Source organism: Elephantulus edwardii, unplaced genomic scaffold (genome assembly GCF_000299155.1).
Source record: "Elephantulus edwardii isolate Elephantulus edwardi_28Jun2011 unplaced genomic scaffold, EleEdw1.0 scaffold00177, whole genome shotgun sequence".
In the NCBI taxonomy this organism is placed as follows: Eukaryota; Metazoa; Chordata; class Mammalia; order Macroscelidea; family Macroscelididae; genus Elephantulus; species Elephantulus edwardii.
Genome location: NW_006399927.1, coordinates 5,747,153 through 5,769,121, shown reverse-complemented (window position 1 = coordinate 5,769,121; position 21,969 = coordinate 5,747,153). Strand labels below are relative to the sequence as shown.

The 21,969-nt window shown below is 42.4% G+C and overlaps 1 protein-coding gene across 1 annotated transcript in view; it reads right to left on the bottom strand.

Moving 5' to 3' along the window:
- Nucleotides 1-391: 391 nt before the first annotated feature.
- SUCLG2 (succinate-CoA ligase, GDP-forming, beta subunit) overlaps nucleotides 392-21,969 on the bottom strand; it is a 300,527-nt gene continuing 278,949 nt past the window's right edge. The window contains exon 10 of the mRNA XM_006895952.1: nucleotides 392-507. Coding sequence (XP_006896014.1) covers nucleotides 392-507 — 116 coding nt within the window. The remainder of the gene's footprint in view (nucleotides 508-21,969) is intronic.

Sequence of the window (21,969 nt, the reverse complement as noted above, 5' to 3'; positions counted from 1 at the left end):
TTTTATATATATATTTCTCCATATAGACTTCTCCCTAATGTCAGCAAAACTCTGTGTACTGGGCAGGCTCCCCATGACAGAGAATTCAGGACATATATATATTTTTTTTTTTCCATATAGACTTCTCCCTAAAGTCAGCAAAACTCTGTATACTGGGCATGCTCCCTATGACAGAGAATTCAGGACATAGTGGTGATAGAGATTACAATTGAAATCATATTCAGGCTGCCTAGATAGCACAGGCAAAAAAAAAAGACACTTCAAAGATTTTTCACACAGTTGATTCTTGTTTTCCCCAGCCCCTTTCTTCCCCCAATGGAATAACCGTTTTCTTCACAGTGGTGGCAGAACTATCTTTGTATGGGAAAAATGGACTTCTTGCCCATAGGCCTCACTTCTTTGCCACACTGGCCACGGCCTTCTTGGCTGCATCCTCCAGGTCACTGGCTGAAGTAATGGGGAGTCCACTGTTGTTGAGTAAGGTCTGGGCCTCCTGGACATTGGTTCCTGGAGACAAAAATCACAATTACTGAGAAGAAACTGGAAATGGCATTCTGTGAAATTTCAAACTCAAAACTCATAGCTGTTGAGTTAGAACTAACTGAGAGCTAACCCGCCATTGGGTTTCCACAGCTCTAAATTTCATGGGAGGTGGCTGCCCCCTTTTTTGTCTAAGGAGCCACTGGTGGATCTGAACCCCTTGTGAGACGTGGTCTTTGAGCTGGCAGAGGAACTCCTTATAAACTCCATCACTGAAGATTAGCACAAGCCCAACCACAGCATGCTGGGTCTCAACTAACACAATCAGCCCATGTGATCCCAGCCATCTGACTCTTAAATATATGCTCACCACAAATTGATTCTTTTCTTCTTTATACCTCCAATGTCTGGCATTGAAAAGATATGGCCTGAATTTTTCTTTTACAATTAAAAATAAAATAAGGAACAGTGCAATGTGTTTCCTTATAATACCATGCATGAACAGTAGAGATCCCTTCTTCAACTAGTTTGAGGAAAGTAAAGATTCTGGAATGGATTGGTCCCATTAATGAATAGTCTGAGCGTGAAATCCAAAGAAAAAGCCTTGTATCAAAAATGAGCATGAGAATGACACATCAGGGTGCAGGGATGCTAAGAAACACTGAGAGGAAACATGGGAGTACGTGCTCTTCAACAGATTTAAATACAGTGGATTAAACACAGATTCTGATCTATTTTGTGGGCATGAAGGACCATGTGACAAGAGCTCTCATAAGCAGTGTTGCAGTTGTATGCGCGGGTAAGTCAAAACCAACTCAGGGCTGTTCTTGCAGTGAATTTTCAAAGGCAGTAAATTGCACGGAAGGAGAATGCCCATCTTTCTCCTGAGAAGCAGCCGGTGAATTCGAGCTGTGTGCCTTTGGGTTTGTAGCACAAACTTTACCTAACCCTAACCCTCCCTAAGCCCATGCAGAAAGGGAAGAGGAAAGAAAGGACTTGTGAGAGACATATGAAATCTTTTATTTTTCTTTTATTTTTCCCCCCTCAGTAATGAAACCTAGAATTTCTGATGAAATCCACAGAAAACGGGCTTTAAAGTGGTTTAGATCCACACCAGTACTCACTTGATTTCAAATCTTCTTGGAAGGAGGGTGTGCAAGTGGTACCCTGATCTTTGACAGTACATATGAATTTTTGAGAAATCTCCCTTGCCCAAAATTCCATGGCTTTGGAGGCATCAGAGGTATTCAGTGTGCCATTTCTTCTTCTTCCTCATTCTAAATAAGAAATGTCATTGTTGTTAAGTGCCACTGAGTTGTAGATGACTCATAGTGACCCTATGAATGAAAGGCCTGAACACTTGTATAACTTTCATTGTTTCTCCAAGTTCACTGAGTTTCTGGAGGAAAGCTATTTTGGAAGTGAATACAACTCCTGCTTCCAAGCTTGTTCTAATCAGGGAGCTCCACCAAACACTGTCCACCATGGGTAACCATTATTGCATTTGACACATCAGAGTCACAGTGTTCAGAACCACAGCAACCATGAGTTACCTCTGTACAGCAAATGGACAGACCAGTGCTATGCCATTTAGAAGAATGTTTGGCCAAAAACAATTAAAACCAGGCCTGAGGGCCGCAGACTAAAAATCACCCATCTTTGTTTTGGTAGCATCATTTTCTGTCTACTAGGACAACTGAACTCTATGTTGTTGTTGTTAAGTGCCACCGAGTTGCAGACTCATACATAAGAAATAGGGGCCCCTGATTTCAAACTCACTGTATTGAGCCAGTTCCAACTCACAGCAACTCTACATTGTGTTTCTAAGCTGTAAATCTTAATGTGAGGAGCAAACAACAAATGCTGGAGAGGTTATGGAGAGATTGTGGAACTCTTAGTCACTGAGGGTGTGAATGTCAAATGGTATAGCCACTATGGAAGGCAGGCTGATGTTTTCTCAAAAAGTTAAAAACAGGAATATCATTTGAACCAGCAATTCCGCTACTAAGAACATACCCTAAAGAAACTGGAGCCCCAACTCAAACAGATGTATGCACGTTGTTGTTGTTGTTATATGCCGCTGAGTCACCTGCGACTCATAGTGACCCTATGTACAACAGCCCTAAACTCTGTTCTGTCCTGTGCCAATCTCATTGTCTCTGACACACTCATCCTGATTACCCCAGTCACCGAACCAATCCATCTCCTAGAGGGCCTTCCCAAGCATGATGTCCCTCTCCAAGGACCGGTCCCTCCTTACAACATGACCAAAGTATGTCAGACGAAGTCCCAGAATCCCTGCCTCCAAGGAGCAGCCCGGTTTAACCCTCTCCAAGATGAATCTGTTTGTTTTCTTGGCAGTCCATGGTACCCTCAATACTCTTATCCAACACCAAACTCAAAGGCATCAATTCTTCTATCCTCCTTAGTCACTATCGAACTCTCTGATGCATAACAAGTGATTGCAAAGACCATGGCCTGTATCAGATGCACCTTAGTCTCCAGAGAGACATTGTTGCTCTTCAGTACTTTAGAGAGGTCCCTAACAGCAGACTTTCCCATCGCAATACATCTTTTAATACCCTGGCTGCTGGTGCCAAGAGTGTTGATTGTGGAGCCAAGCAGGCTAAAGCTGTGAACAATCTCAATCTCTTCACCATCCATCCTGATGCTGCCAATTGGTCCAGTGGTGAGAATCTTTGTCTTCCTGACATTGAGCCTCAATCCATATTGAAGGCTGCAGTCCTTGACCCTCCACAGCAAGTGCATGAGGTCCTCCTCAGTTTCAGCAAGCAGGGTTGTGTCATCTGCATAACGCAGATTGTTGATAGATCTTCCGGCAATCCTGATGTCACAATTCTCCTCATAGAGCCCAGCCTCACGGATAATCTGTTCTGCATACAGGTTGAAAAGGTATGGAGACAGGACACATCCCTGGTGTACGACCTTCCCAATTTTGAACCATCCATGCAGTGTTTCCTTGCTCTGTTCTGACGACTGCCTGGTTCAAGTATAGGTTTTGCATTAGCACGATCAAGTGTTCTGGGATTCCCATTCTTCTCAGAGTTAGCCATAGTTTGTTATGGTCCACACAGTCAAACGCCTTTGTGTAGTCAATGAAACACAGACAGACATTCTTCTGGTACTCCAGACTTTCAGTCACGATCCATCTAACATTAGCTACAATATCGCTAGTACCACGACCCCTTCTAAACCCAGCCTGGACTTCTAGCAGTTCTCTGCTGATGTGGTGTTCTAGTCGTTTCTGGATAATCTTCAGCAGAATCTTGCTTGCATGCGAAATCAACGATACTGTTCTATAGTTTTCACACTGTTGGATCACCTTTCTTTGGAATGGGAACAAATACAGATCTCTTCCAATAAGTTGGCCAAGTGGTTGTTCTCCAGACTTCTTGACACAACTTAGTGAGCATGGCCAGGGCAGCATCTGTTAGCTGAAATATGTCAACTGGTATATTCATATTTATTGCTGCGTAATCATTCACAATAGCAAAGAGATGGAAGCAACCCAAGTACCTATCAACAAATGAATGGATAGAAAAACTATAGTACTTTCACACAATGGAATATTACATAGCCCTGAAAAAATAATGACCTCGTAAAACATTACACCACATGGGTGAGCCTGGAGGACATGATGCTGAGCAGAGTAGCTCAGGCAGAACAGGATAAATAATACTGCGTAACACTGCTATTATAAAATAAGATAGACAGGAGGGTGTTGGGGAGGGAATGGAAAAGAGGAGAGGTAATGAACAGTGCACTAGAACAGATGAGAGAAGAACAGTCTGAAAGGAATATATATATGATTAGGTATTATATGTATGACAACTCTCTGGAGGAAGGGGAGCATTGTAGGGTGGGCTGGAGGAAGGGTGAGGAATTGGGGAAGAAAACGTTCAACCGTGAAAAAAAATTAACAACCTTAATGGGAAGAGACTTTCCATCTTCCTCTTGCAGAGCATTTGTTGGATTTGAACTTCCAACTTTTTGGTTAGTAGCCTGACACTGTGCATCACCAAGGTTCCTTAAGGAAAGGGGCAGAGGCCCTGAAATGCCCCTGGTTGTTCCTGGTGGATCTGCAGCATTTAATATCTGAGCTACCTCATCAAAAGCTTAATGTTCAGTTGCTTTCCTATTCTCTCAGAGTGAACAGCCATCTGAGAGAGATGTGACAGAATTTAGGAGTCTAACAAAATACCTCACCTTACATCATTTCCTGGGTTTTTATCTGATTGTTGAGACTGAGTCTATTTATAAACAAACACTTTGAAATACAGGCCTTGGGGGATCTGCTTTACCACAAAGAGAACAACAGGCTTTGGGGGGAATCTGCTTTACCACAAAGAATGCAAATAAAAAGAGGCACTAGGTCAGCATGCTCCACCGAAAGAACCACAGGCTGGGCTGAACAGGAACAGATGGACTGAGAAGGTGACACAGTGCTGATTCTCACAGACTCTGGAAGAGACAGTGGCGGAGACCTCTTGGCTCCATGTCTTCCACTGAAGGCTACCTGCTCCTGCTTTCCACAAGAGCCTAACCAACAGTCTCTCTGGAATGCATCAAATTGTAGAGAAGTTTTTACTTTATATTAAACTGATCTTGACTTTGCAGTATCTTAGTTCTATAGTTTTGAGTAAATGATTGAGTTCCTTTAAATGTCAATTTCTTTACCTCCAAATATAACATTTTAATCACAATCTTTTTCTTTGGAACTAGAAGTTGGGGAGTTCTGGTGGTCTAATGGTAAGAAACTGTGCTGCAATCCCAAAGGCACATGGTTCAAATCCAGGTGGTGCTCTGTGGGAGAAGGATGGGCAATCTCCTCCTGCGTGATTTACTGCCTCTGAAAGCCTGCTGGAGGGTCAGCTATGAGTCGGTTATGACTTGATGGCACACAACAATACATATTAAGCACTTACATATCCTGGTATAAAGTTAAGATTACCAGATACCAGATTCTTTATAATAGCTGTAATTTCTATTGTCTACACCCTATAATGAGACAACTGAGGCACGCACAGTGAGCTTAAGTAACTATTCCACTGATTCAAAGTCATTGAGTTGGAACATGAACTATGTTCTAACTGTGTAACCATAATTTACCAGAATATATGTGTACTATGCTTCTCTATGAGTAAAATAATTATACTTCAGATATCCTAAGCTGTATTAGGAAGCAAGTGAGATAATATATGTGAAAAACATTTACAGATGGCAACGTATCTGTGGCTGATTTGGATCATGCTATCATGTCTTCTTCTTCTACTGGAGTGATATGGCTGGGGAATAGCTGCCTAGCCAGACCTATGTTTCCCAGGCTCCTTTGCATCTAGGTGAGGCCATGTGACTGAGTTATGGCCAATGAAATGTTAATGAATATGCTAATCATTAATACACTCAATATGGATTTCCACTTCTGTTTCCCATTCAACATTCTTGATGTTTCATGCCAGTGTGACTCTGGACGACATCTTTTGGAAGCTGACAACATCTCCTTTTGTTAGGATATTTTGAATACTGAATAGCAGACATCCCTGTGCATTCATCCTATCACACATGAATGATATGAAGGAAAAAGAACCTTCAATATGTAAACCTTCTGATGTTTCCGTATTTATCTATGAAAGGAACCAACAGTTATTTAGGGAGCTCTGGTGGCCTAGTGGTAAGAATCTGTGCTGCAATCCTGAAGGCATGTGGTTCAGATCGACCAGCTGTTCTGCAGGAGAAGGATGGGCAATCTCCTCCTATGTGATTACTACCCCAGAAAATCTGCTAGAGGGTAAGTTATGGGTCATTTCTGTACACAACAGTAACAACAGTTATACATTAAGGGTTCTGGTGGTCAAGTGGATTAGGAGTTGTGCTGTCAATCCAAAGGTAGGTGGTTAGAATTCACCAACTGATCCACAGGATAAAGATGGGTATTCTCCTCTCATGAGATTTACCGCATCTGTAAATCCAATTGAAAGTCAACTATGAGTTGGTTTTGTCTCAATGACACATAACATCAGTACTCCAACTACAACATTACATTGCAGACATCAGGCAGCTTCTACAAAATGGGTCCCAAATGATCCCCACGCCTATCTTCATGCCTTTGTAGGATCCATTTCCCTGCAGGGCAGGCTGGGTGCAGTATCTTGCTTCTAATGAATAGAAGAGGGCAAGAGCTACGGAGTATCACTTCTGAAGGTAGGTTACAACACAGAAGACATCTGCATTTCGGATACTATCTCTGGAGGTCTTGCTCATTGGGATAAAACAAGGTGCCATTCTTTCCTATAGAGAAGCTTGTGTTCCAAGGAATTAGTGGTGTTCCTGTCCCACAGCTACTGAGAACTGAGGTGCTCAGTCCAACAAACCCTAAGGAACTCTAGCTTACCAAATGCCATGTCAGTATGCTTGGAGGCCAAACCCTCCCAAGTCAAGCCTTGGGAAGACCTTGACCGTGATCAGGTCTGACTGTGAGCCAGAGTCTAGCTAGGCTCCAGCCACATTCCTCACCCACAGAATGAGTGGGACTGTAAACATTCCTTGAGATATGCAATTAATTTGGAGGGACAATTTGTTACATCATAATGTTGTTGTTAAGTGCCATCGAGTCATAGATGACTCATAGCGACCCTATGAACAAAAGACCTGAACACTTGTATAACTTTCATTGTTTCTCCAAGTTCATAGAGTTTCTGGAGGCAAGCTATTTCGGAAGTGGATGCCTCTCCTGCTTCCAAGCTTGGTTTAATAGAGAGCTCCACCAAACCCTGTCCACCATGGGTAACCATTATTGCATTTGACACATTAGTGTCACAGTATTTAGCATCCCAGCAACCATGAGTTACCTCTGTATAGCAAATGGACAGTGCTATACCACTTAGAAGAATGTTTGACCAAAAAACAATTAAAACAGGCCTGAGGGCCGTAGATTAGGATCACCCACCTTTGGCTCGGTAGCTTAACTTTCTATCCACTAGGCCAGCAGAACTTTCTTTATGACTCACAGCAATTCTATGAATAACAGATTCCTATGCTATCCCCACAATCCAAGACATGAGCAAACCCATTACTACAGTCACTGTACCAATTCATTGTGTTGAGGACCTTCTTTTCTTCTCTGACCTTCCGCTTCTCTCAGTATCCTTGTCTGCTAGTGGACAGGGCACCAGCTCTCCTTCCAACCTCGCTTCCACATCTCCACCCCTGCAAGTATCCCCAGAAATCTCCCAGTAACCTGTTGTTCTCCTATAACCAAGCTGCTTAATTCATGTTCTCTCCAAAAACCAAATTAGCACTCAGTCCAGCATCAGGATTGGTGGAAGATCTATCAACAATCTGCCTTATGCAGATGACACAACTCTGCTTGCTGAAACTGAGGAGGACCTGAAGCACTTGCTGCTGAGGGTCAAGGACTGCAGCCTTCAATATGGATTGAGGCTCAATGTCAAGAAGACAAAGATTCTCACCACTGGGCCAATTGGCAGCATCAGGATGGATGGTGAAGAGATTGAGATTGTTCACAGCTTTAGCCTGCTTGGCTCCACAATCAACACTCTTGGCACTAGCAGCCAGGAAATTAAAAGACGTATTGCGATGGGAAAGTCTGCTGTTAGGGACCACTCTAAAGTACTGAAGAGCAACAGTGTCTTTCTGGAGACTAAGGTGTGTCTGATACAGGCCATGGTTTTTGCAATCACTTATGTGTCAGAGAATTGGACAATGACTAGGGAGGATAGAAGGAGAATTGATGCCTTTGAGTTTGGTGTTGGATAAGAGTATTGAGGGTACCATGGACTGCTAGGAAAACAAACAGATTCATATTGGAGAGGGTTAAACCGGGATGCTCCTTGAAGGCAAGAATTTTGAGGCTTTGTCTGACATACTTTGGTCATGATGTAAGGAGAGACCGGTCCTTGGAGAGGGACATCATGCTTGGGAGAGTGGAGGGACGGCGTAGGAGGGGAAGGCCCTCTAGGAGATGGACTGATTCAGTGACTGGGGTAATCGGGATGGGTATATCGGAGACAGTGAGATTGGCACAGGACAGAACAGAATTGGGCTGTTGTACATAGGGTCGCTATGAGTCGCAAGTGACTTGATGGTACATAACAACAATAACATATCAAAAGGAGAAAGGATTTCAATTGTCAACAATCTCATCTTACTGGATCCACAATCAACACCCTTGGTACCAGCAGCAAAGAAATCAAAAGAACTATCCCATTGGGAATATATGCTATCAAGAACTTCTCCAAAGTTCTCAGGAGCAATAATGTCAGTTTAAGAATAACGTGTGCTTGATCCAATCCATGGTCTTTTCAGTTACTGCATCTGAAAGGGCCCTGACTAAGAATAACAGAAGAAAAATTAATGCCTCCAAGGTGCAACTTGGGCACTCTTCTGAAGCAAGGTTAGTGCAACTTCACCTCACATACTTTGGACATGTTGTTAGGAAGGGCCTGTCCTAGACAAAGACATCACGCTGGGAAAGGTGGAGGGTCAGTGAAAGAGAGGAAGACCCTCAACAAGATGGACTGACACAGGGAGTCTATCAATGCGCTTGACGATTTCAGACAAGGAAAGAGGAGAGTAGCAAAGGCCAGGCAAGGGGACAGCTCTGTTGTTCATAAGATCGCAATGAGTCGTGGTGGACTCCATGGTGCTCAACAACATTCCTAAATGGGGACACACTCATTTCCAAGTTCTTTGCCCTCCCATGTGCCTTTCCCCTAAACTTGGTTGCTCTCTACTTGGTGAACAACTGCATTAATAAAATATCTGCTTAAATAGTATTTCCTGTAGATGCCATCCTGCAGATATAACCAGTCCTCCACCCTCAACGAGAACAGGGGACTCGATAAGAAGGTTTCAGAATCCCCTGCACTTCCCAAATCACAATACAGATTACACATCATGGGAGTTGCTTCAGAAGTTTTTCTTGTCCCCACTAAGAAGTTTCAACAAGGAAGCCTATTTTTGTCAGACACCTTCGTGATAGTTCTCAGGCTGAGAACAAACACCATAACCTGGATGTACTTGCTGATGGTGGACATGCCTATATAAAGTACACGCGAGGAGGAAGACGTAGGTGGAAACCCCCTTGATAATAAATGACACAGTTTTGACAGGGAGGAACAAGGGAGTGGCTAGTTGTGAGATGTCAGCATTCCCCAGATTTTGCACTGGCCTCTTTCTCTAAGAAAGGCCATGGAGTAGCTGCTGTTGCTCTCTGCCCTGAGCTCCCCAGCTCTGTCTGTTTAGTACATCAGCTTCAGCAGCTCTAGAAAGCAGGGCCTATTCATGGGTTAACGACCAGTGGCTGGGTCAGGTCATAAAAGTGAGGAGAACATTGCCTTCCACTCCTCCCAGTTGCTCTCTCAGTGCCATATCAAAATGTCTAATCGTTTCTCAATTCCAGAACTCATTAATGTGAGCTTTAACTATATTTGCATTTATATGTTAATTACACCCTTAATTATTAAGCATACATTGGGCATGCTCAGAACCAAGCAGTTCTTGAAGGATTTTTACACTCACACAGAAAGCTCAGGAAGAGCAGTAAAGTGAATGACGGGTCACGTATGTTACCACTATGGGATAAGATGGAAAAACCTGCAAGGCACAAAAAAGAGAAGGAAATGGAGAATGTGAGTGGAGGCGTCCACTTCCTCATCACCATCAAGTAAGAACTGACTCCCAGCTGACCTCCTGGCGGGCGGGTACTTATTCAGAGGCTGTAAACCATGTGGGCGAAGCCGGTCTGTATTTCTCCCGTGGAACTGCAGGTGGATTTGAACTGCCAGAGAGGCACTGCCTTTGGGCTCTCACTGTGACTCCTAGTCAGTGAGCCTCCAGAGCCCCGCAAAGACAAAGTGTGTATGAGAAAGAACGTGACAGCAAGAGAAAAACAGGCAGACAGACCATAGACACATAAACACAGTCTAAAGGAATGTTCTAGAGAGGCAGATACATGAGAAGAGAGGACAAAGAATCAAAAGGATCAATGGAAGGGGAAAACTGAGTGTGCAGGCCAGCCCCTACGCTGACCGCACCCTCTGAAGTCCAAACAGGGGCCTCATCCCTCTTTGAATACAGGTGACACCAGGGTCAGTTTTGCTGCCACACCCCCTGTGATATGATGGCCAGAAACCAGAACCTGCATCCTTCCTTCTGCTGGGGAGCAGCTGGAAGGGGAAGCAGGGCACAGAGAAGAGGGATTCAAAGGCCAATCAGCAGCTGGAGAGAGTAAGGAGAACAGAGGAAGCCTGGACAAATACTAGCTTGTGCATTTTCTTACCCAGAGGTCTCTGAATATATGAAGTTAGTCTGTTCATGATTCAGCAAGGGGCTGAGATCTAGTCCCTATCTCCTTTATTTCAAAATAGAAGCTTCTAGAGTTGATTTAAATGATGCAGAATCCAGCGCTCCAATGAGTGTGTCTGTGTCCCTCTAGCCAATTACAAAGGAACTTGATCTGTTTTCCACATTTAAATGGTGCTGTTGACATGCTGTAATATTTATGGAACGCGGCATTGTTTTTTAATGAGGCTGCAGGACGACACCTTTAATAACCACCTGTATGGAGCAACTCAAGCTGGTGGAATGGCAGGCACTTCCAAATATCTGTTTGTTGAAAGCAGCTCAGTTCTATGAAAGGGTTACTTACCTGTCGCTTGCCTTGAAAATGGTAATGTAGAGAGAATTAGAAGCGATTAGTCAAAATTAGTGACTGGTGGACAATGTTTGCTGGAGCTCCCAGCTTAAGACAGGTTTGGAAGCAGGACTGGTATCCACTTCCTAAACAACCTGCCTCTGGAAACTCTATGGACTTTGATAAATGACAATAGTTACAGAAGGCCTGCCTTTTGATCATAGGGTTGCTATGAGTTGTGCTCGACTTAATGGCAATCAACAATAGTTAAAAAATTATATAATGCTAGATGATACTACGAAAAGAGTATTTAATATGCTAGCCAATACTATAAAAAGCAGTATTTATTCTTGAGATCTTAGAAATATACGCTCCCTTCTGCATTTTTTTTTACCACTCACTTTCTGCCACTGGGTGGAGAGAGAGAGTTGTAAACAGAGATGCAAGGTACATTGATCAAAGTGGGTTTGGGTTGGGTTTTTGTCCCCACTCCCCCTTTCTTTCAATGTATGCAAGTGAAGAAAATACAGAGGAACACAAATGAAAAGGTTTTGTTCCAAAGATGCAGTCCCTTTCCTCCAATCCCAAGTCTACATGCTGGGCTGCTAAATGAAAAGGTCAGCAGTTCGAAACCCCAGCCACTCCACAGGCTAAAGGTAGGCAGTCTCCTTTGAAACCTGATGGACAGCTGCTGTGAGGTAGAAACAAGTCACAGTGACTTTGGGATTAGATTTAATCTGGAAATCTGCAGAAGTGGAACTTTTTAAATATTATTTTTGTAGGAATGTAAATAATTTCCTTTTTTATTCTTAAAGAATACAATGTTGGTGGTTGTATTATGTGTTGTCAAGTAGACTGTGACCCTATGAACAACAGCTCTGGACTTGGCCCTCTCCTGAGCCAACCTCAGCACCTCTGACACACCTGACCTCACTGCTACAGACACTGTGTCAATCTGATCCTTGTGAATGGTTTTCCTCTCTTAGGCGAATCTTTCCAAGGATGAATGCTGTTCTCCAAGGATTGGCTCATCTTAACAACATGCCCAAAGTGTGTAAGACAAAGTTTAAAAATCTTTGCCTCCAATGAGCCACCTGGTTCACCCTCTCCAGGACAGAGCTGTCTGTTCTTTTGGCAGGCCATGGGAATTCAGTACTCTTCTCCAACACATTTCAATGGCATTGATTCTTATTTTGTCATTGTCTAGTTTTCAGATGTACAGCAAATAACTGAGAAGACCATGGTTTGACTCAAGGATTTCTTAGTCTTTAGAATTGTACTGCTGCTCTTTAGCCCTTCAGAGAGGTCCCTGAGAGCAGATTTTCCCAATATAGAACACTTACTGGGTGAAAACTGCGTACAATGAATGTTTGTGTTATTGGTTTCATAGTGTATCACTTCATCCTCACAGCAACCCTAAATCTGTCCTCATTTTATCCCCATTTTAAAGGTAAGGAAATGGAAGCAGTGGAAGATTTAGTAACTTGCCAAAAGTCTCTCAGAAAAGAAAGAGTTCAGGCTAGAACTTGAACCCAGGTTTCCCCACATGGAAGGTAACTTAACCAGGCAATCTGCCTCTTAGTGCCAAAGAAATCCTTTAGTGTAAGACTCTCGCTTTTACTTGAGGAAAGCGAGGCCCAGAAGTGTTAAATAAATTGTTCAGCTCAAACAACTACTAGGTGGCAGATACTTAATTATGACTTACCTGAAGTTTAGTCCAGTCTAAAGTTAAAGCTGGTATATTACAGCTAGCTGTTTTTGTACTACTTACAATTAATGATGGTTTTTATCACTTTCAGCTGACTGGGGGGGAGGGGAAATCAGAAGACTAATGCTTTGGAAAAGAATATGGCATCAGGATTGGAGGAAGATCCATCAAGAACCTGTATTATGCAATTGACACGACCTCAAACTGAGGAAAACTTAAAAGTGTTTTCTGCAGAGTTTCAAGGACTGCAGCCTTCAATATGGATTACATCTTAACCTCAAGAAAACAAAGATTCTCACCACTGGGACATCAGGCAGCATCATGATAGAGAAAAGATTGAAGTTGTTAACAATTTCATCTTGCTTGCATCCACAATCAACACCCTTGGCAACAGCAGTCAGGAAATCAAAGACAAGTTGCTTTGGGAAAAATCTGCTGCCAAAGACCTCTCCAGATGCTAAAGAGCAATGTTAGCCTAGAGACTAAGATGTGCCTGACCCAGGCCAAGGTCTTCTCAAATGTTTGCTGTACATCTGAGAGCTGGGTAGTAATTAAGGATGACAGAAGAATCAATGCCTTGAGTTGTGGTGCTAGAGAAGAATATTGAATATATCATGAACTGCCAAGAGAACAAACAGGTCTGTCCTAGAGAGGCTGAAATCAGGCTGCTCCTTAGAGGTAAGGATTTTGAAGCTCTGTCTCACATACTTTGGGCATGTTTCCAGGAGAGGCCAGTCCTTAGAAAGAGACATCATGCTTGTTAAGTGTAGACAGTCAGTGAAGGAGATGAAAACGTTGAATGAAATAGATTGACATAGTGACTGTGGTAATGGAGTCAGATGTATCAGGGATTCTTGGCTCATAGGTCAAGGTTCAGAGTTATTGTTCATAGGGTTGCAATGAGTTGTAGCTGACCCAATGGCACATTGACAACAACAACAACACATAAAAGTTTAATTAAATCAAATCTTTTCCTCTGCAAAGAAAGTTTTTCTGGGACACATTCATTTGACACACATCATCTATGTCTGCTTTGAGGTTTGAGTGGCAGCAATGAGCCACTGTCACAGTCTGGCTTGCACGTGCGGTAAAGAATTTGTTTTCTTCAAGGGGAGTAAATTCAAAAGAACAAGTTAAATTCCATAGAGCAGAAGGTTCCTCCTGAAATGCGCACTGTGCTCATGCCCGCCCTTGTCTGTCCTTCTCCTCTTTTTGAATGATAATCAGATAGAGGAGCACATTTTCTTGGGACATGTAAATTTAGATAACGTATCACACACTTTTGTCTGCAGACTGTACTACCTACGGGAATGGAAAACCACTTTCAGAATCACAGGTGAACTCCTCCTGTGGGTTTGTTTCAACTGATGAATATGAAGTATCAGGCACCATGCATGACCCTCTTCTTCAGCCAACAGAGTCCAACTACATGGCCGTAGAACTAAAGCTACTGACAAGAGCTCAGATAATCATAACCAGTTCTTACTGAGCCAGGGACTCTTCTACATTATTTAAAAGTTCATCTGCATGGGTTAGCAAGACTGAAACTTACATGAATACTAGGGTCAAATATGTGAGTAAATGGGTGGTCAATGGGGAGCATTGAGTTTTGGTTCTTTTTTAATTGTCAGAAGATAGACAAAAAGAGAAGGTAAGAACAAATCCTGGGGGCAATGGATGGAACAGGGTTAGAGATATCAAAATGAACTCATTTTTAGTGTAATATATGTATGTTGTTTTTGTGTGCCATTGAATTGGAACCGACCCATGGTTGACCCTTCAGAGGGTTTTCAGAGACAGTAATTGCACTGAAGCATTGCAGCACAGATTCTCACCACGAGGCTTACAGATGGATAAAAGAAAAAAACGCCATATTTATTTCTTTCCAAACAAAAGCAGGCATGTGTGTGTATATATGCTGGAGTATTTAATTAAATGTATGGAGAAAAGATTGAAGTTGGTTAGGTGTTGTCAAGTCAAGTATGACTCACAGTGTCCATATGAACAAAAGATCTGAACTCAGTCCTGTCCTGTGCCATCCTCCTACTTCCTGACACACAGGAGCTCACTGCAGCAGTCACTATCAATCAACCCAATCAACCTGGCTGAGAGTCTTCCTCTCCTTCACTGACCCTCCACCATTCGCAACATCATGTCCTTCTCCAATGAATAGTACCGCCTGCAATATGAGGTGAAGCCTCATCACTCTTGCCTTCAAAAAGCACTCCTTCAAAGAGCACCCACTCCAAGACATATCTGTTCATTCTCTTGGCCGTTCACGGGATGTTCAGTGCTCTTTTCCAACATGACAAGTCAAAGATGTCAATTCTTTTTCTGTCATCCCTATTCATTATCTAGGTCTTGGATGCATAGTTAGTAACTGGAATGACTATGGCCTGAATCAGACGCACCTTAGACCTAAAAGTGACATCACCGACTCCTAATAATTTGGAAAGGTCACTAACTGCAGATTTTCCCAGTGCAATGTGTCTCTATTTCCTGACTGCTAGTACCAAGGGTGTTAACTGTGTTAATGAATACATATTTCCATAAATAAGTAAAAATTATGTCAGAGTTGAATTTTAAAATACAAATACAATATTTTTTAAGCAATAAAGCTATATGTGTGAGAATTATACTTTCAGACAAACAAATCCCAATTTGTCTGTTTCTTACAACCCTGTGAGATTACACATTTTATTCCTGTTTCACAGATGAGGACACAGAGGCTTAAAACTTGTCTGTTAACCAAGTAGCCCAGGGACTTGAGGGAAAATGAGTGCAGTCTTAGGTCTTCCGGCTCCCCCTGGAGTGCTCTGCATCCTTCTCATCAGATAAAACCATAAACAGGAAGCATCCAGTGGGGCTGTAGCTTATGCACAGCTATGTCCCTCAATGATATTCTTCCCTTGGGAAGAAAAAAAATCAGTGCCTAGCATGTGAGTGTGACAGTGTGATTTTTAGGATCACAGCCTAATTCATGAACTTTAGGAAGCTGATGGCCAGCTCTTCTCTACAAGGTTTCAAAGAACGCTGTCTGTGTGCTTATAATCAAGCAAGGTTCAGAGTCGCGCCTAATGAATATTCATTAAGGGCTTATTCTAGGTGCTTAGGCTTATGCTTTCAACTATATTAATCCTCACAAGCAGCAGCAAGTATATTAATGTAAACCAAAGGTTAGAGAGGCTTAATATTAATTAAACTAGAATGGAATGCACTCTTTCAGTTCTGATCTGTTCTCCTGTGATCTGCTTGGAATCGAAGAGTTCTTGAAAAGAAGGGGCCTTTCCTGTGCATAAACAGCCTGGTATCGACTAGATGGGCTACGGCACCAGTACCAACCACCTGTAAAGAGGCACTGGTAGTGCAGTGGTTGAGCTCCTGCTGCCAATCCACAGGAGCAAGGACCAGTGATGCCGCCGGTAAAATGATGGCTTAGGAAACTCATGTCACACTCCTACCCTTGGCCAGTGGGGTCAATATCAACTCAATGGCACACAACAAAACATCTGCATGTGGACTTGGAATTCATTCCTTCCTGGAGTCCACCTTAGGGCTTTCCATCCAAGTATGCTGCAGTTCATGGGCAATCTAGAGACTTTCCAAAGGTACTTCTGACAGTGTACTACTCTTGTCTGAAAATTTAATGGTGAAACTCTATTCCTGCCTAAGACGTGACATTACTGTGTATGATTCTGTCTAAATGCAGATGACGTGAGTAAGTGTACTCCCTTACTAATATTCATTCTCTTTGTGAAAAAGTTAGATTCTGAGAACTTAATACCATCTATCAAATCCTTACTTGACTCTTATGAAACTTTTCAGAGTTAGAAATAGGAAGATTTAGGAACAGTTACAGTGGCCAGTTTACTAGATTTTAGGCCTTGCCTCTGTGTACTAGAGGATGGTATAATCACGGCTCTGGGCCAAATCTCTCTCACTGCCTGTTTACAGTATTTATTGGAGCACAACTATGCTTTTCCTCATGTCTTTGGGATTGCAGTCCAAGTTCTTGCCACTAGGCCACCAGAGCTCTCTAACTGTGATAGTAAACACTATTTTTCATAGAACCATGTGTGGTTGGATATAGCCTCAGAATCCTTCTTATCACAGAACTATAGGTAGCCGACAGATGGTGGCCTGAGATGAAAGCTGGTTATCCTCTTGAAAACATTCTCATAAAGGTTCTTCTGAGAAGATTACTCTGCCTGTGCTTCCACAAGCCTCAATGTGGTGTTTTCTGGAGAGCCGTAAACTACACACAGATCACTGGTAAAATGGCAGAATGTGTGTACACAGCTAGTCTCTTCCCCAACAGCAAAGAGAGTTCTCTCTCCTTCTTTGAAGGCTCATCAAATATGACCATCAAATTTTACATACGGAAAAGTGAGGCAGGAGGACAGAGTGAACTCCACAAACATGCAGAGAGCAGACAGTGGTGCGCTGATGCTATAAGGCAGGGCTCAGAACAACTGCACAGCTTGCACTGAGGTCAACACATTCAGGCTTGCATTTGTGAATGATGACCACCACCCTAGGCTGGCGAAATGGCCGCTCACTCCTAGGAAAGGCTGAGGATCTATGATATCTTCGGAGGGATACTTCCTTCCACATAGAGGGGCAGTCACTAGCTTAACTAGTGACTCCTGACCTCTTCCTCGCCATCACTGACTTTGCTGGGGTGATGAGGAGACTTATCTGAATGTAGTGCTTGACAAAGGTGGTTGCTGAATACACCACAATCCTTCGTGTTTTAGGTTCCCCTTCTGTTAGCGGTATGGTGCCCAGAATGAGCCTTCAAAGCTCTGTCCTGACCGAACAGGGATTGTGGCAGGGTTTAGAAAGCTGTCTATTTCTGGGATTTCATTGTTGCACAAGAAAATACACACTTCTTTTTATTTTTGATCAGTATTAAAGGTGAGAGGCTAGTCCTAATGGCACAGGGTTCGAATCTACCTGCTGTTCTACAGAACACAGATAGGCAAGTTCCTCCCAAGCAACTTAGCAACTTATAGTCTCTGAAAACCTGTTGGAGGATCAGCTATAAGTCAGTTTTGACTCGTTTGCACATAAAAACCAGTATTATCAAGGTGATCTGGATCAACACTCTGATGGGGAACAATCTGTTTAGGCCCTGCAGAGACCCCAATGCCATGGTTCAGCAGTCACCGTGATTAGCTAAATCCACATACTGGCAACCTGGGGAGTCTGGGCTGTTTGGAACACAAAGGGCTCAGGCTGGCCAGCAATGAGAGGCCAAGGGGCACAAGGGAAAGGAGAAAGGAGACACAGTGAGGGTCCAACAGGACTGCGAGGAAGACCTTGCAGGAGAGCCAGGAGCTTTTCCAGGTCTAAGAACATGAAAGCCTTGTAAGACACCTCCTTTGCATTAGAGTGACCTGTGGTCTCAGTTCATTACATCTGAGGAAAACAAATAAGCCAATCAACCAACAAAAAGGAGAGGCCATGTTCCTTAAGGAGCCATCTCAGCCCTAGAATCACAAGGGCTACTTTCCTAATGAGCCTTGGAAGCTTTTTCCTGCCTAAGATAGTTAACACTGCATAATATAGTATAAACACCAAGTATTTTCACAGTCTATCTAGAAGTTAAATGAAAACTCTATCTAGAAGTGAAATGAAAACTCAAATGTACCAGAGATACTAAATGATTTGCCTGAAAAGTTAAACTAAGATCTAAATAAGGGACAGTAACCCAAAGAATACTTTAGGCAGGGTTCTGTGAGATTAGGTTAATGCCTAAGTGTGGTACATGTCTGACATTAAGAAGTGAACCTCAGTTTAGACAATCAGCTGATGAGCTGGCACTATGCTGTGTCTGATGTCAGGGCTTTTGCACATGTCCACGTGCACGTGCTCTCTGGAGGGCTTCTTTCCAGTTTATGCTCATACCTGGCGATCATCTTCTCTTTCTTTCTCAATGCTGGTCCCTCACAAGGTTAGAGTCGTCCTTTTCCTCTCCCATCCCAGCTTGTCTGCATGCATCTCTCCTCCTACTTGTGGCTTCATTCTGTTTCTGTGAGTGGTCATTACACCACTCACTGGGGTCTGGGGCTCAGCAGCACCCTAGGGCTCAAACACTTGGAATGAAAACTTCTGCATTTCAGTTGACTAGAGATAATCTACTAAGCTATCTATCTTTTTAGGGGAGATAAAGGAATAGTTACTGATCTCTTCCCTTACTTACTCTTACACCCAGAATAAATGAAGCCTTGTTGAATAGAAGAGATTTCTCGTAGACTAGTGGACAGAGTTGTACTGGTTCAAATCCACCAGTAGCTTTGTGGGAGAAAGATAGGCAATCTCTTCTCATGTCCTTTAAAGCCTCTTAAAACTCACTGAAAGGTCAGCTATTGCTTCAGACTGCATGATACACAATAACAACAGTTACTGTTCCAATTTGCAGTACTTCAGAAAGCAAGGCTCAGGGAAGTCCTACCAGGAGGAGGTACTGGTGCCTGCAGTGACAAGTAAAAGACACTAATGATGGTTTCTGATGTAGAGACTGTTCCACTTAACACTGGGAAACTGGTAAAAAAGATGGGACCAGAAGTATGTTCTTTCTCTATAGATTTGGTAAAAGAGAAACAGTGTTTATATTGTTAAAACAAATTTTCCAGTAGTAGATGGATATATCAAGTTGGGATGAGTTGGCTAACAGAAATAGGAGCCAATCTATAAATTATCCAGGCTTATTATTTTTCCTATGAGTTTTTTATGAGTCCATGAGAGAAAAACAAAATTCTGTTCAGATATATTTGATTCTGAAATTTCCTGCAGTCTATGTTAATAACTCTCTATCACTGGGAGCTCTGGTGGTCTAGTGGTTAAGAAGCTATGCTGCAATCCTAAAGGCATGCAGTTCAAATCCACTAGCTGTTCCACAGGAGAAAGATGGGCAAGTTCCTCTTGTGTGATTAAAATGCCTGTGAAAACTCTCTGGAGGGTCAGTTATGGAGCAGTTCTGACTTGAGAATATGCAACAACATGGCAACATTACTGTGAGATCAGGTGAGCTAAGCAGGGTTAGTTCTTGAATGGGAAAAGCTGAAGATTTAAATAGTGAAAACAAAACCATCCACAAAACAAAACAAGAGATATCTTACATCTTGTTGATACAGTCCATTTTTAAGTTCTCTAATGATTGTGGCAGATTCTGACTCAGACTACAAAAACATTGTATGAAATGCTACACCATGAAATGCACAAGGTCATTGAGAGGTGTCTATACTATCTACTATCATGAAGTTGGCTGAATGGGTTATATGGGTAACTTTCATGAGAGGTTTTTGGATACATTTCAAAAGGGAAAAAACAAAGCTCTTTTCAGATAATTTGTTCTTTGTTCTTGCCCAAGACAAGAGTCTATAAAAGCTAAATTTCCTCAATATGTGTGGCTGTTAATTCACCCAAGAGTCTTCTCAATAAAAAATAATCCCATGTCTCAGCTGGTGAGTTCTATTCTGATAAGGGGAGTAAATACATGTAATTATAAAGTTACCATTTTCAAAGAGGAGAGTAATCCTCTCTTTATCCACTGGTAAAACAGCTTGTAATTATTATACAGCTGAGAACAAAGATTTGTCCACAAAATCCCACTAAATCGAGCCTGGTTTGATTAACACTTTTCTCATCTGGTCATTTCTAATGCATTGTGGGTGGGCAACGAAGTCTTTAAAACTTATGGCCAGGAACTCCGTTCTTCAGAAGGGTTAGTAGAATAACCAAGAGGGGTCATCTTGCTTCCTGCATTCTGTAGACACTTTTTCTATTGGTGGCAGAGTGTCACAGCCAGAGGGGCAGCTAACCCAAAGGCTGCACATCTCCAGTGCCTCAAGGGAGAAAGTATCAGCCCAGGCTGCGATTTACAGCCTTGGAAACCTGATGGAGGGCCAACTGAATAAGAATTGCTCACTGGCAGTGAGCAAATGACAGACGTTGTTAGGTATTGATTTGAGGATGTCCTATCCTGTCCTATCCTGAACCACCCTCACCATCTGACACAAATGAGACCACTGCTGAAGTCACCGTGTCAATGCATCTCATTGGATGTCTTTCTGTCATTCACTGACCCTCTATCTTTCCAAGCATAATGTCTTTTCCCAAGGAATAGCCTCATCTAGCCACATGTCCAATGTATAAAAGATGAAGCCTTGACATCTTTGTCTCCAAGAAGCACTCTGGCTGCACTTTGTCCTAGACATATTTGTTTGGTCTTTTGGCAGTTAGTGGGATATTCAGCACTCTTCTCCAGCATCACAAGGCAAAGGCATCAATTCTTCCACCTTTTTAATTCACTGTCCAGCCCTCTTTTCTATAGCAGATGATTGAGAAGACCATAGTCTGAATCAGGCACACCTTAGTCTTCAAACTGACATCACTGCTCTTCAGCATTCTGGAGAGGTTCCTGACAATGGACTTACCCAATGCAATACATCTCCTGATTTCCCACCTGCTGGTATCAAGGGTGTTGATTGTTGATTCAAGCAAGGTGAAACTATTGACAGCTGACATCCTTTCTACATCTATCATAATGTTGACTGTTGGTCTTGTGGTGAGGACTTATGTTTTCTTGATGTTGAGATGCAATCCATCATGACGGCTGTAGTCTTTTATTTTCTGCATCAAGTGTTTTACATCCTCCTCACTTTAAGTAAGCAAAGTTATGTCATCGGCATAACACATGTTGCTGATGACTCTCCTCCTATCCTGATGCCAAAATCCTACTCAGAGTCCAGTTTTGTAAATTATGTGCTCAGCATACAGATTAAATAGGTGTGAAAAAAGGATACAAACCTGACACACATCCTTCCTGATTTTAAACCACGTAATGTTTCCCTGTTCCATTTGGACAAGAGATTCTTAATCTAGATATTACTTACAAAATACATCATTGGGCTTGGGGAATATCTTCCTCTTACCTTGATCACTATGCAATTGATAGTTTCAAAAAATTTGATATTTTTTTCAGACTATAGAACCATGTATTAGTGTTCATCACTTAGAAAGACTCAATACATTCTTTCTGGTAATAATATTTGGGAATAAATTCAACCAGAAGTACAAAGGACCTTTTCCAAGAAAATTA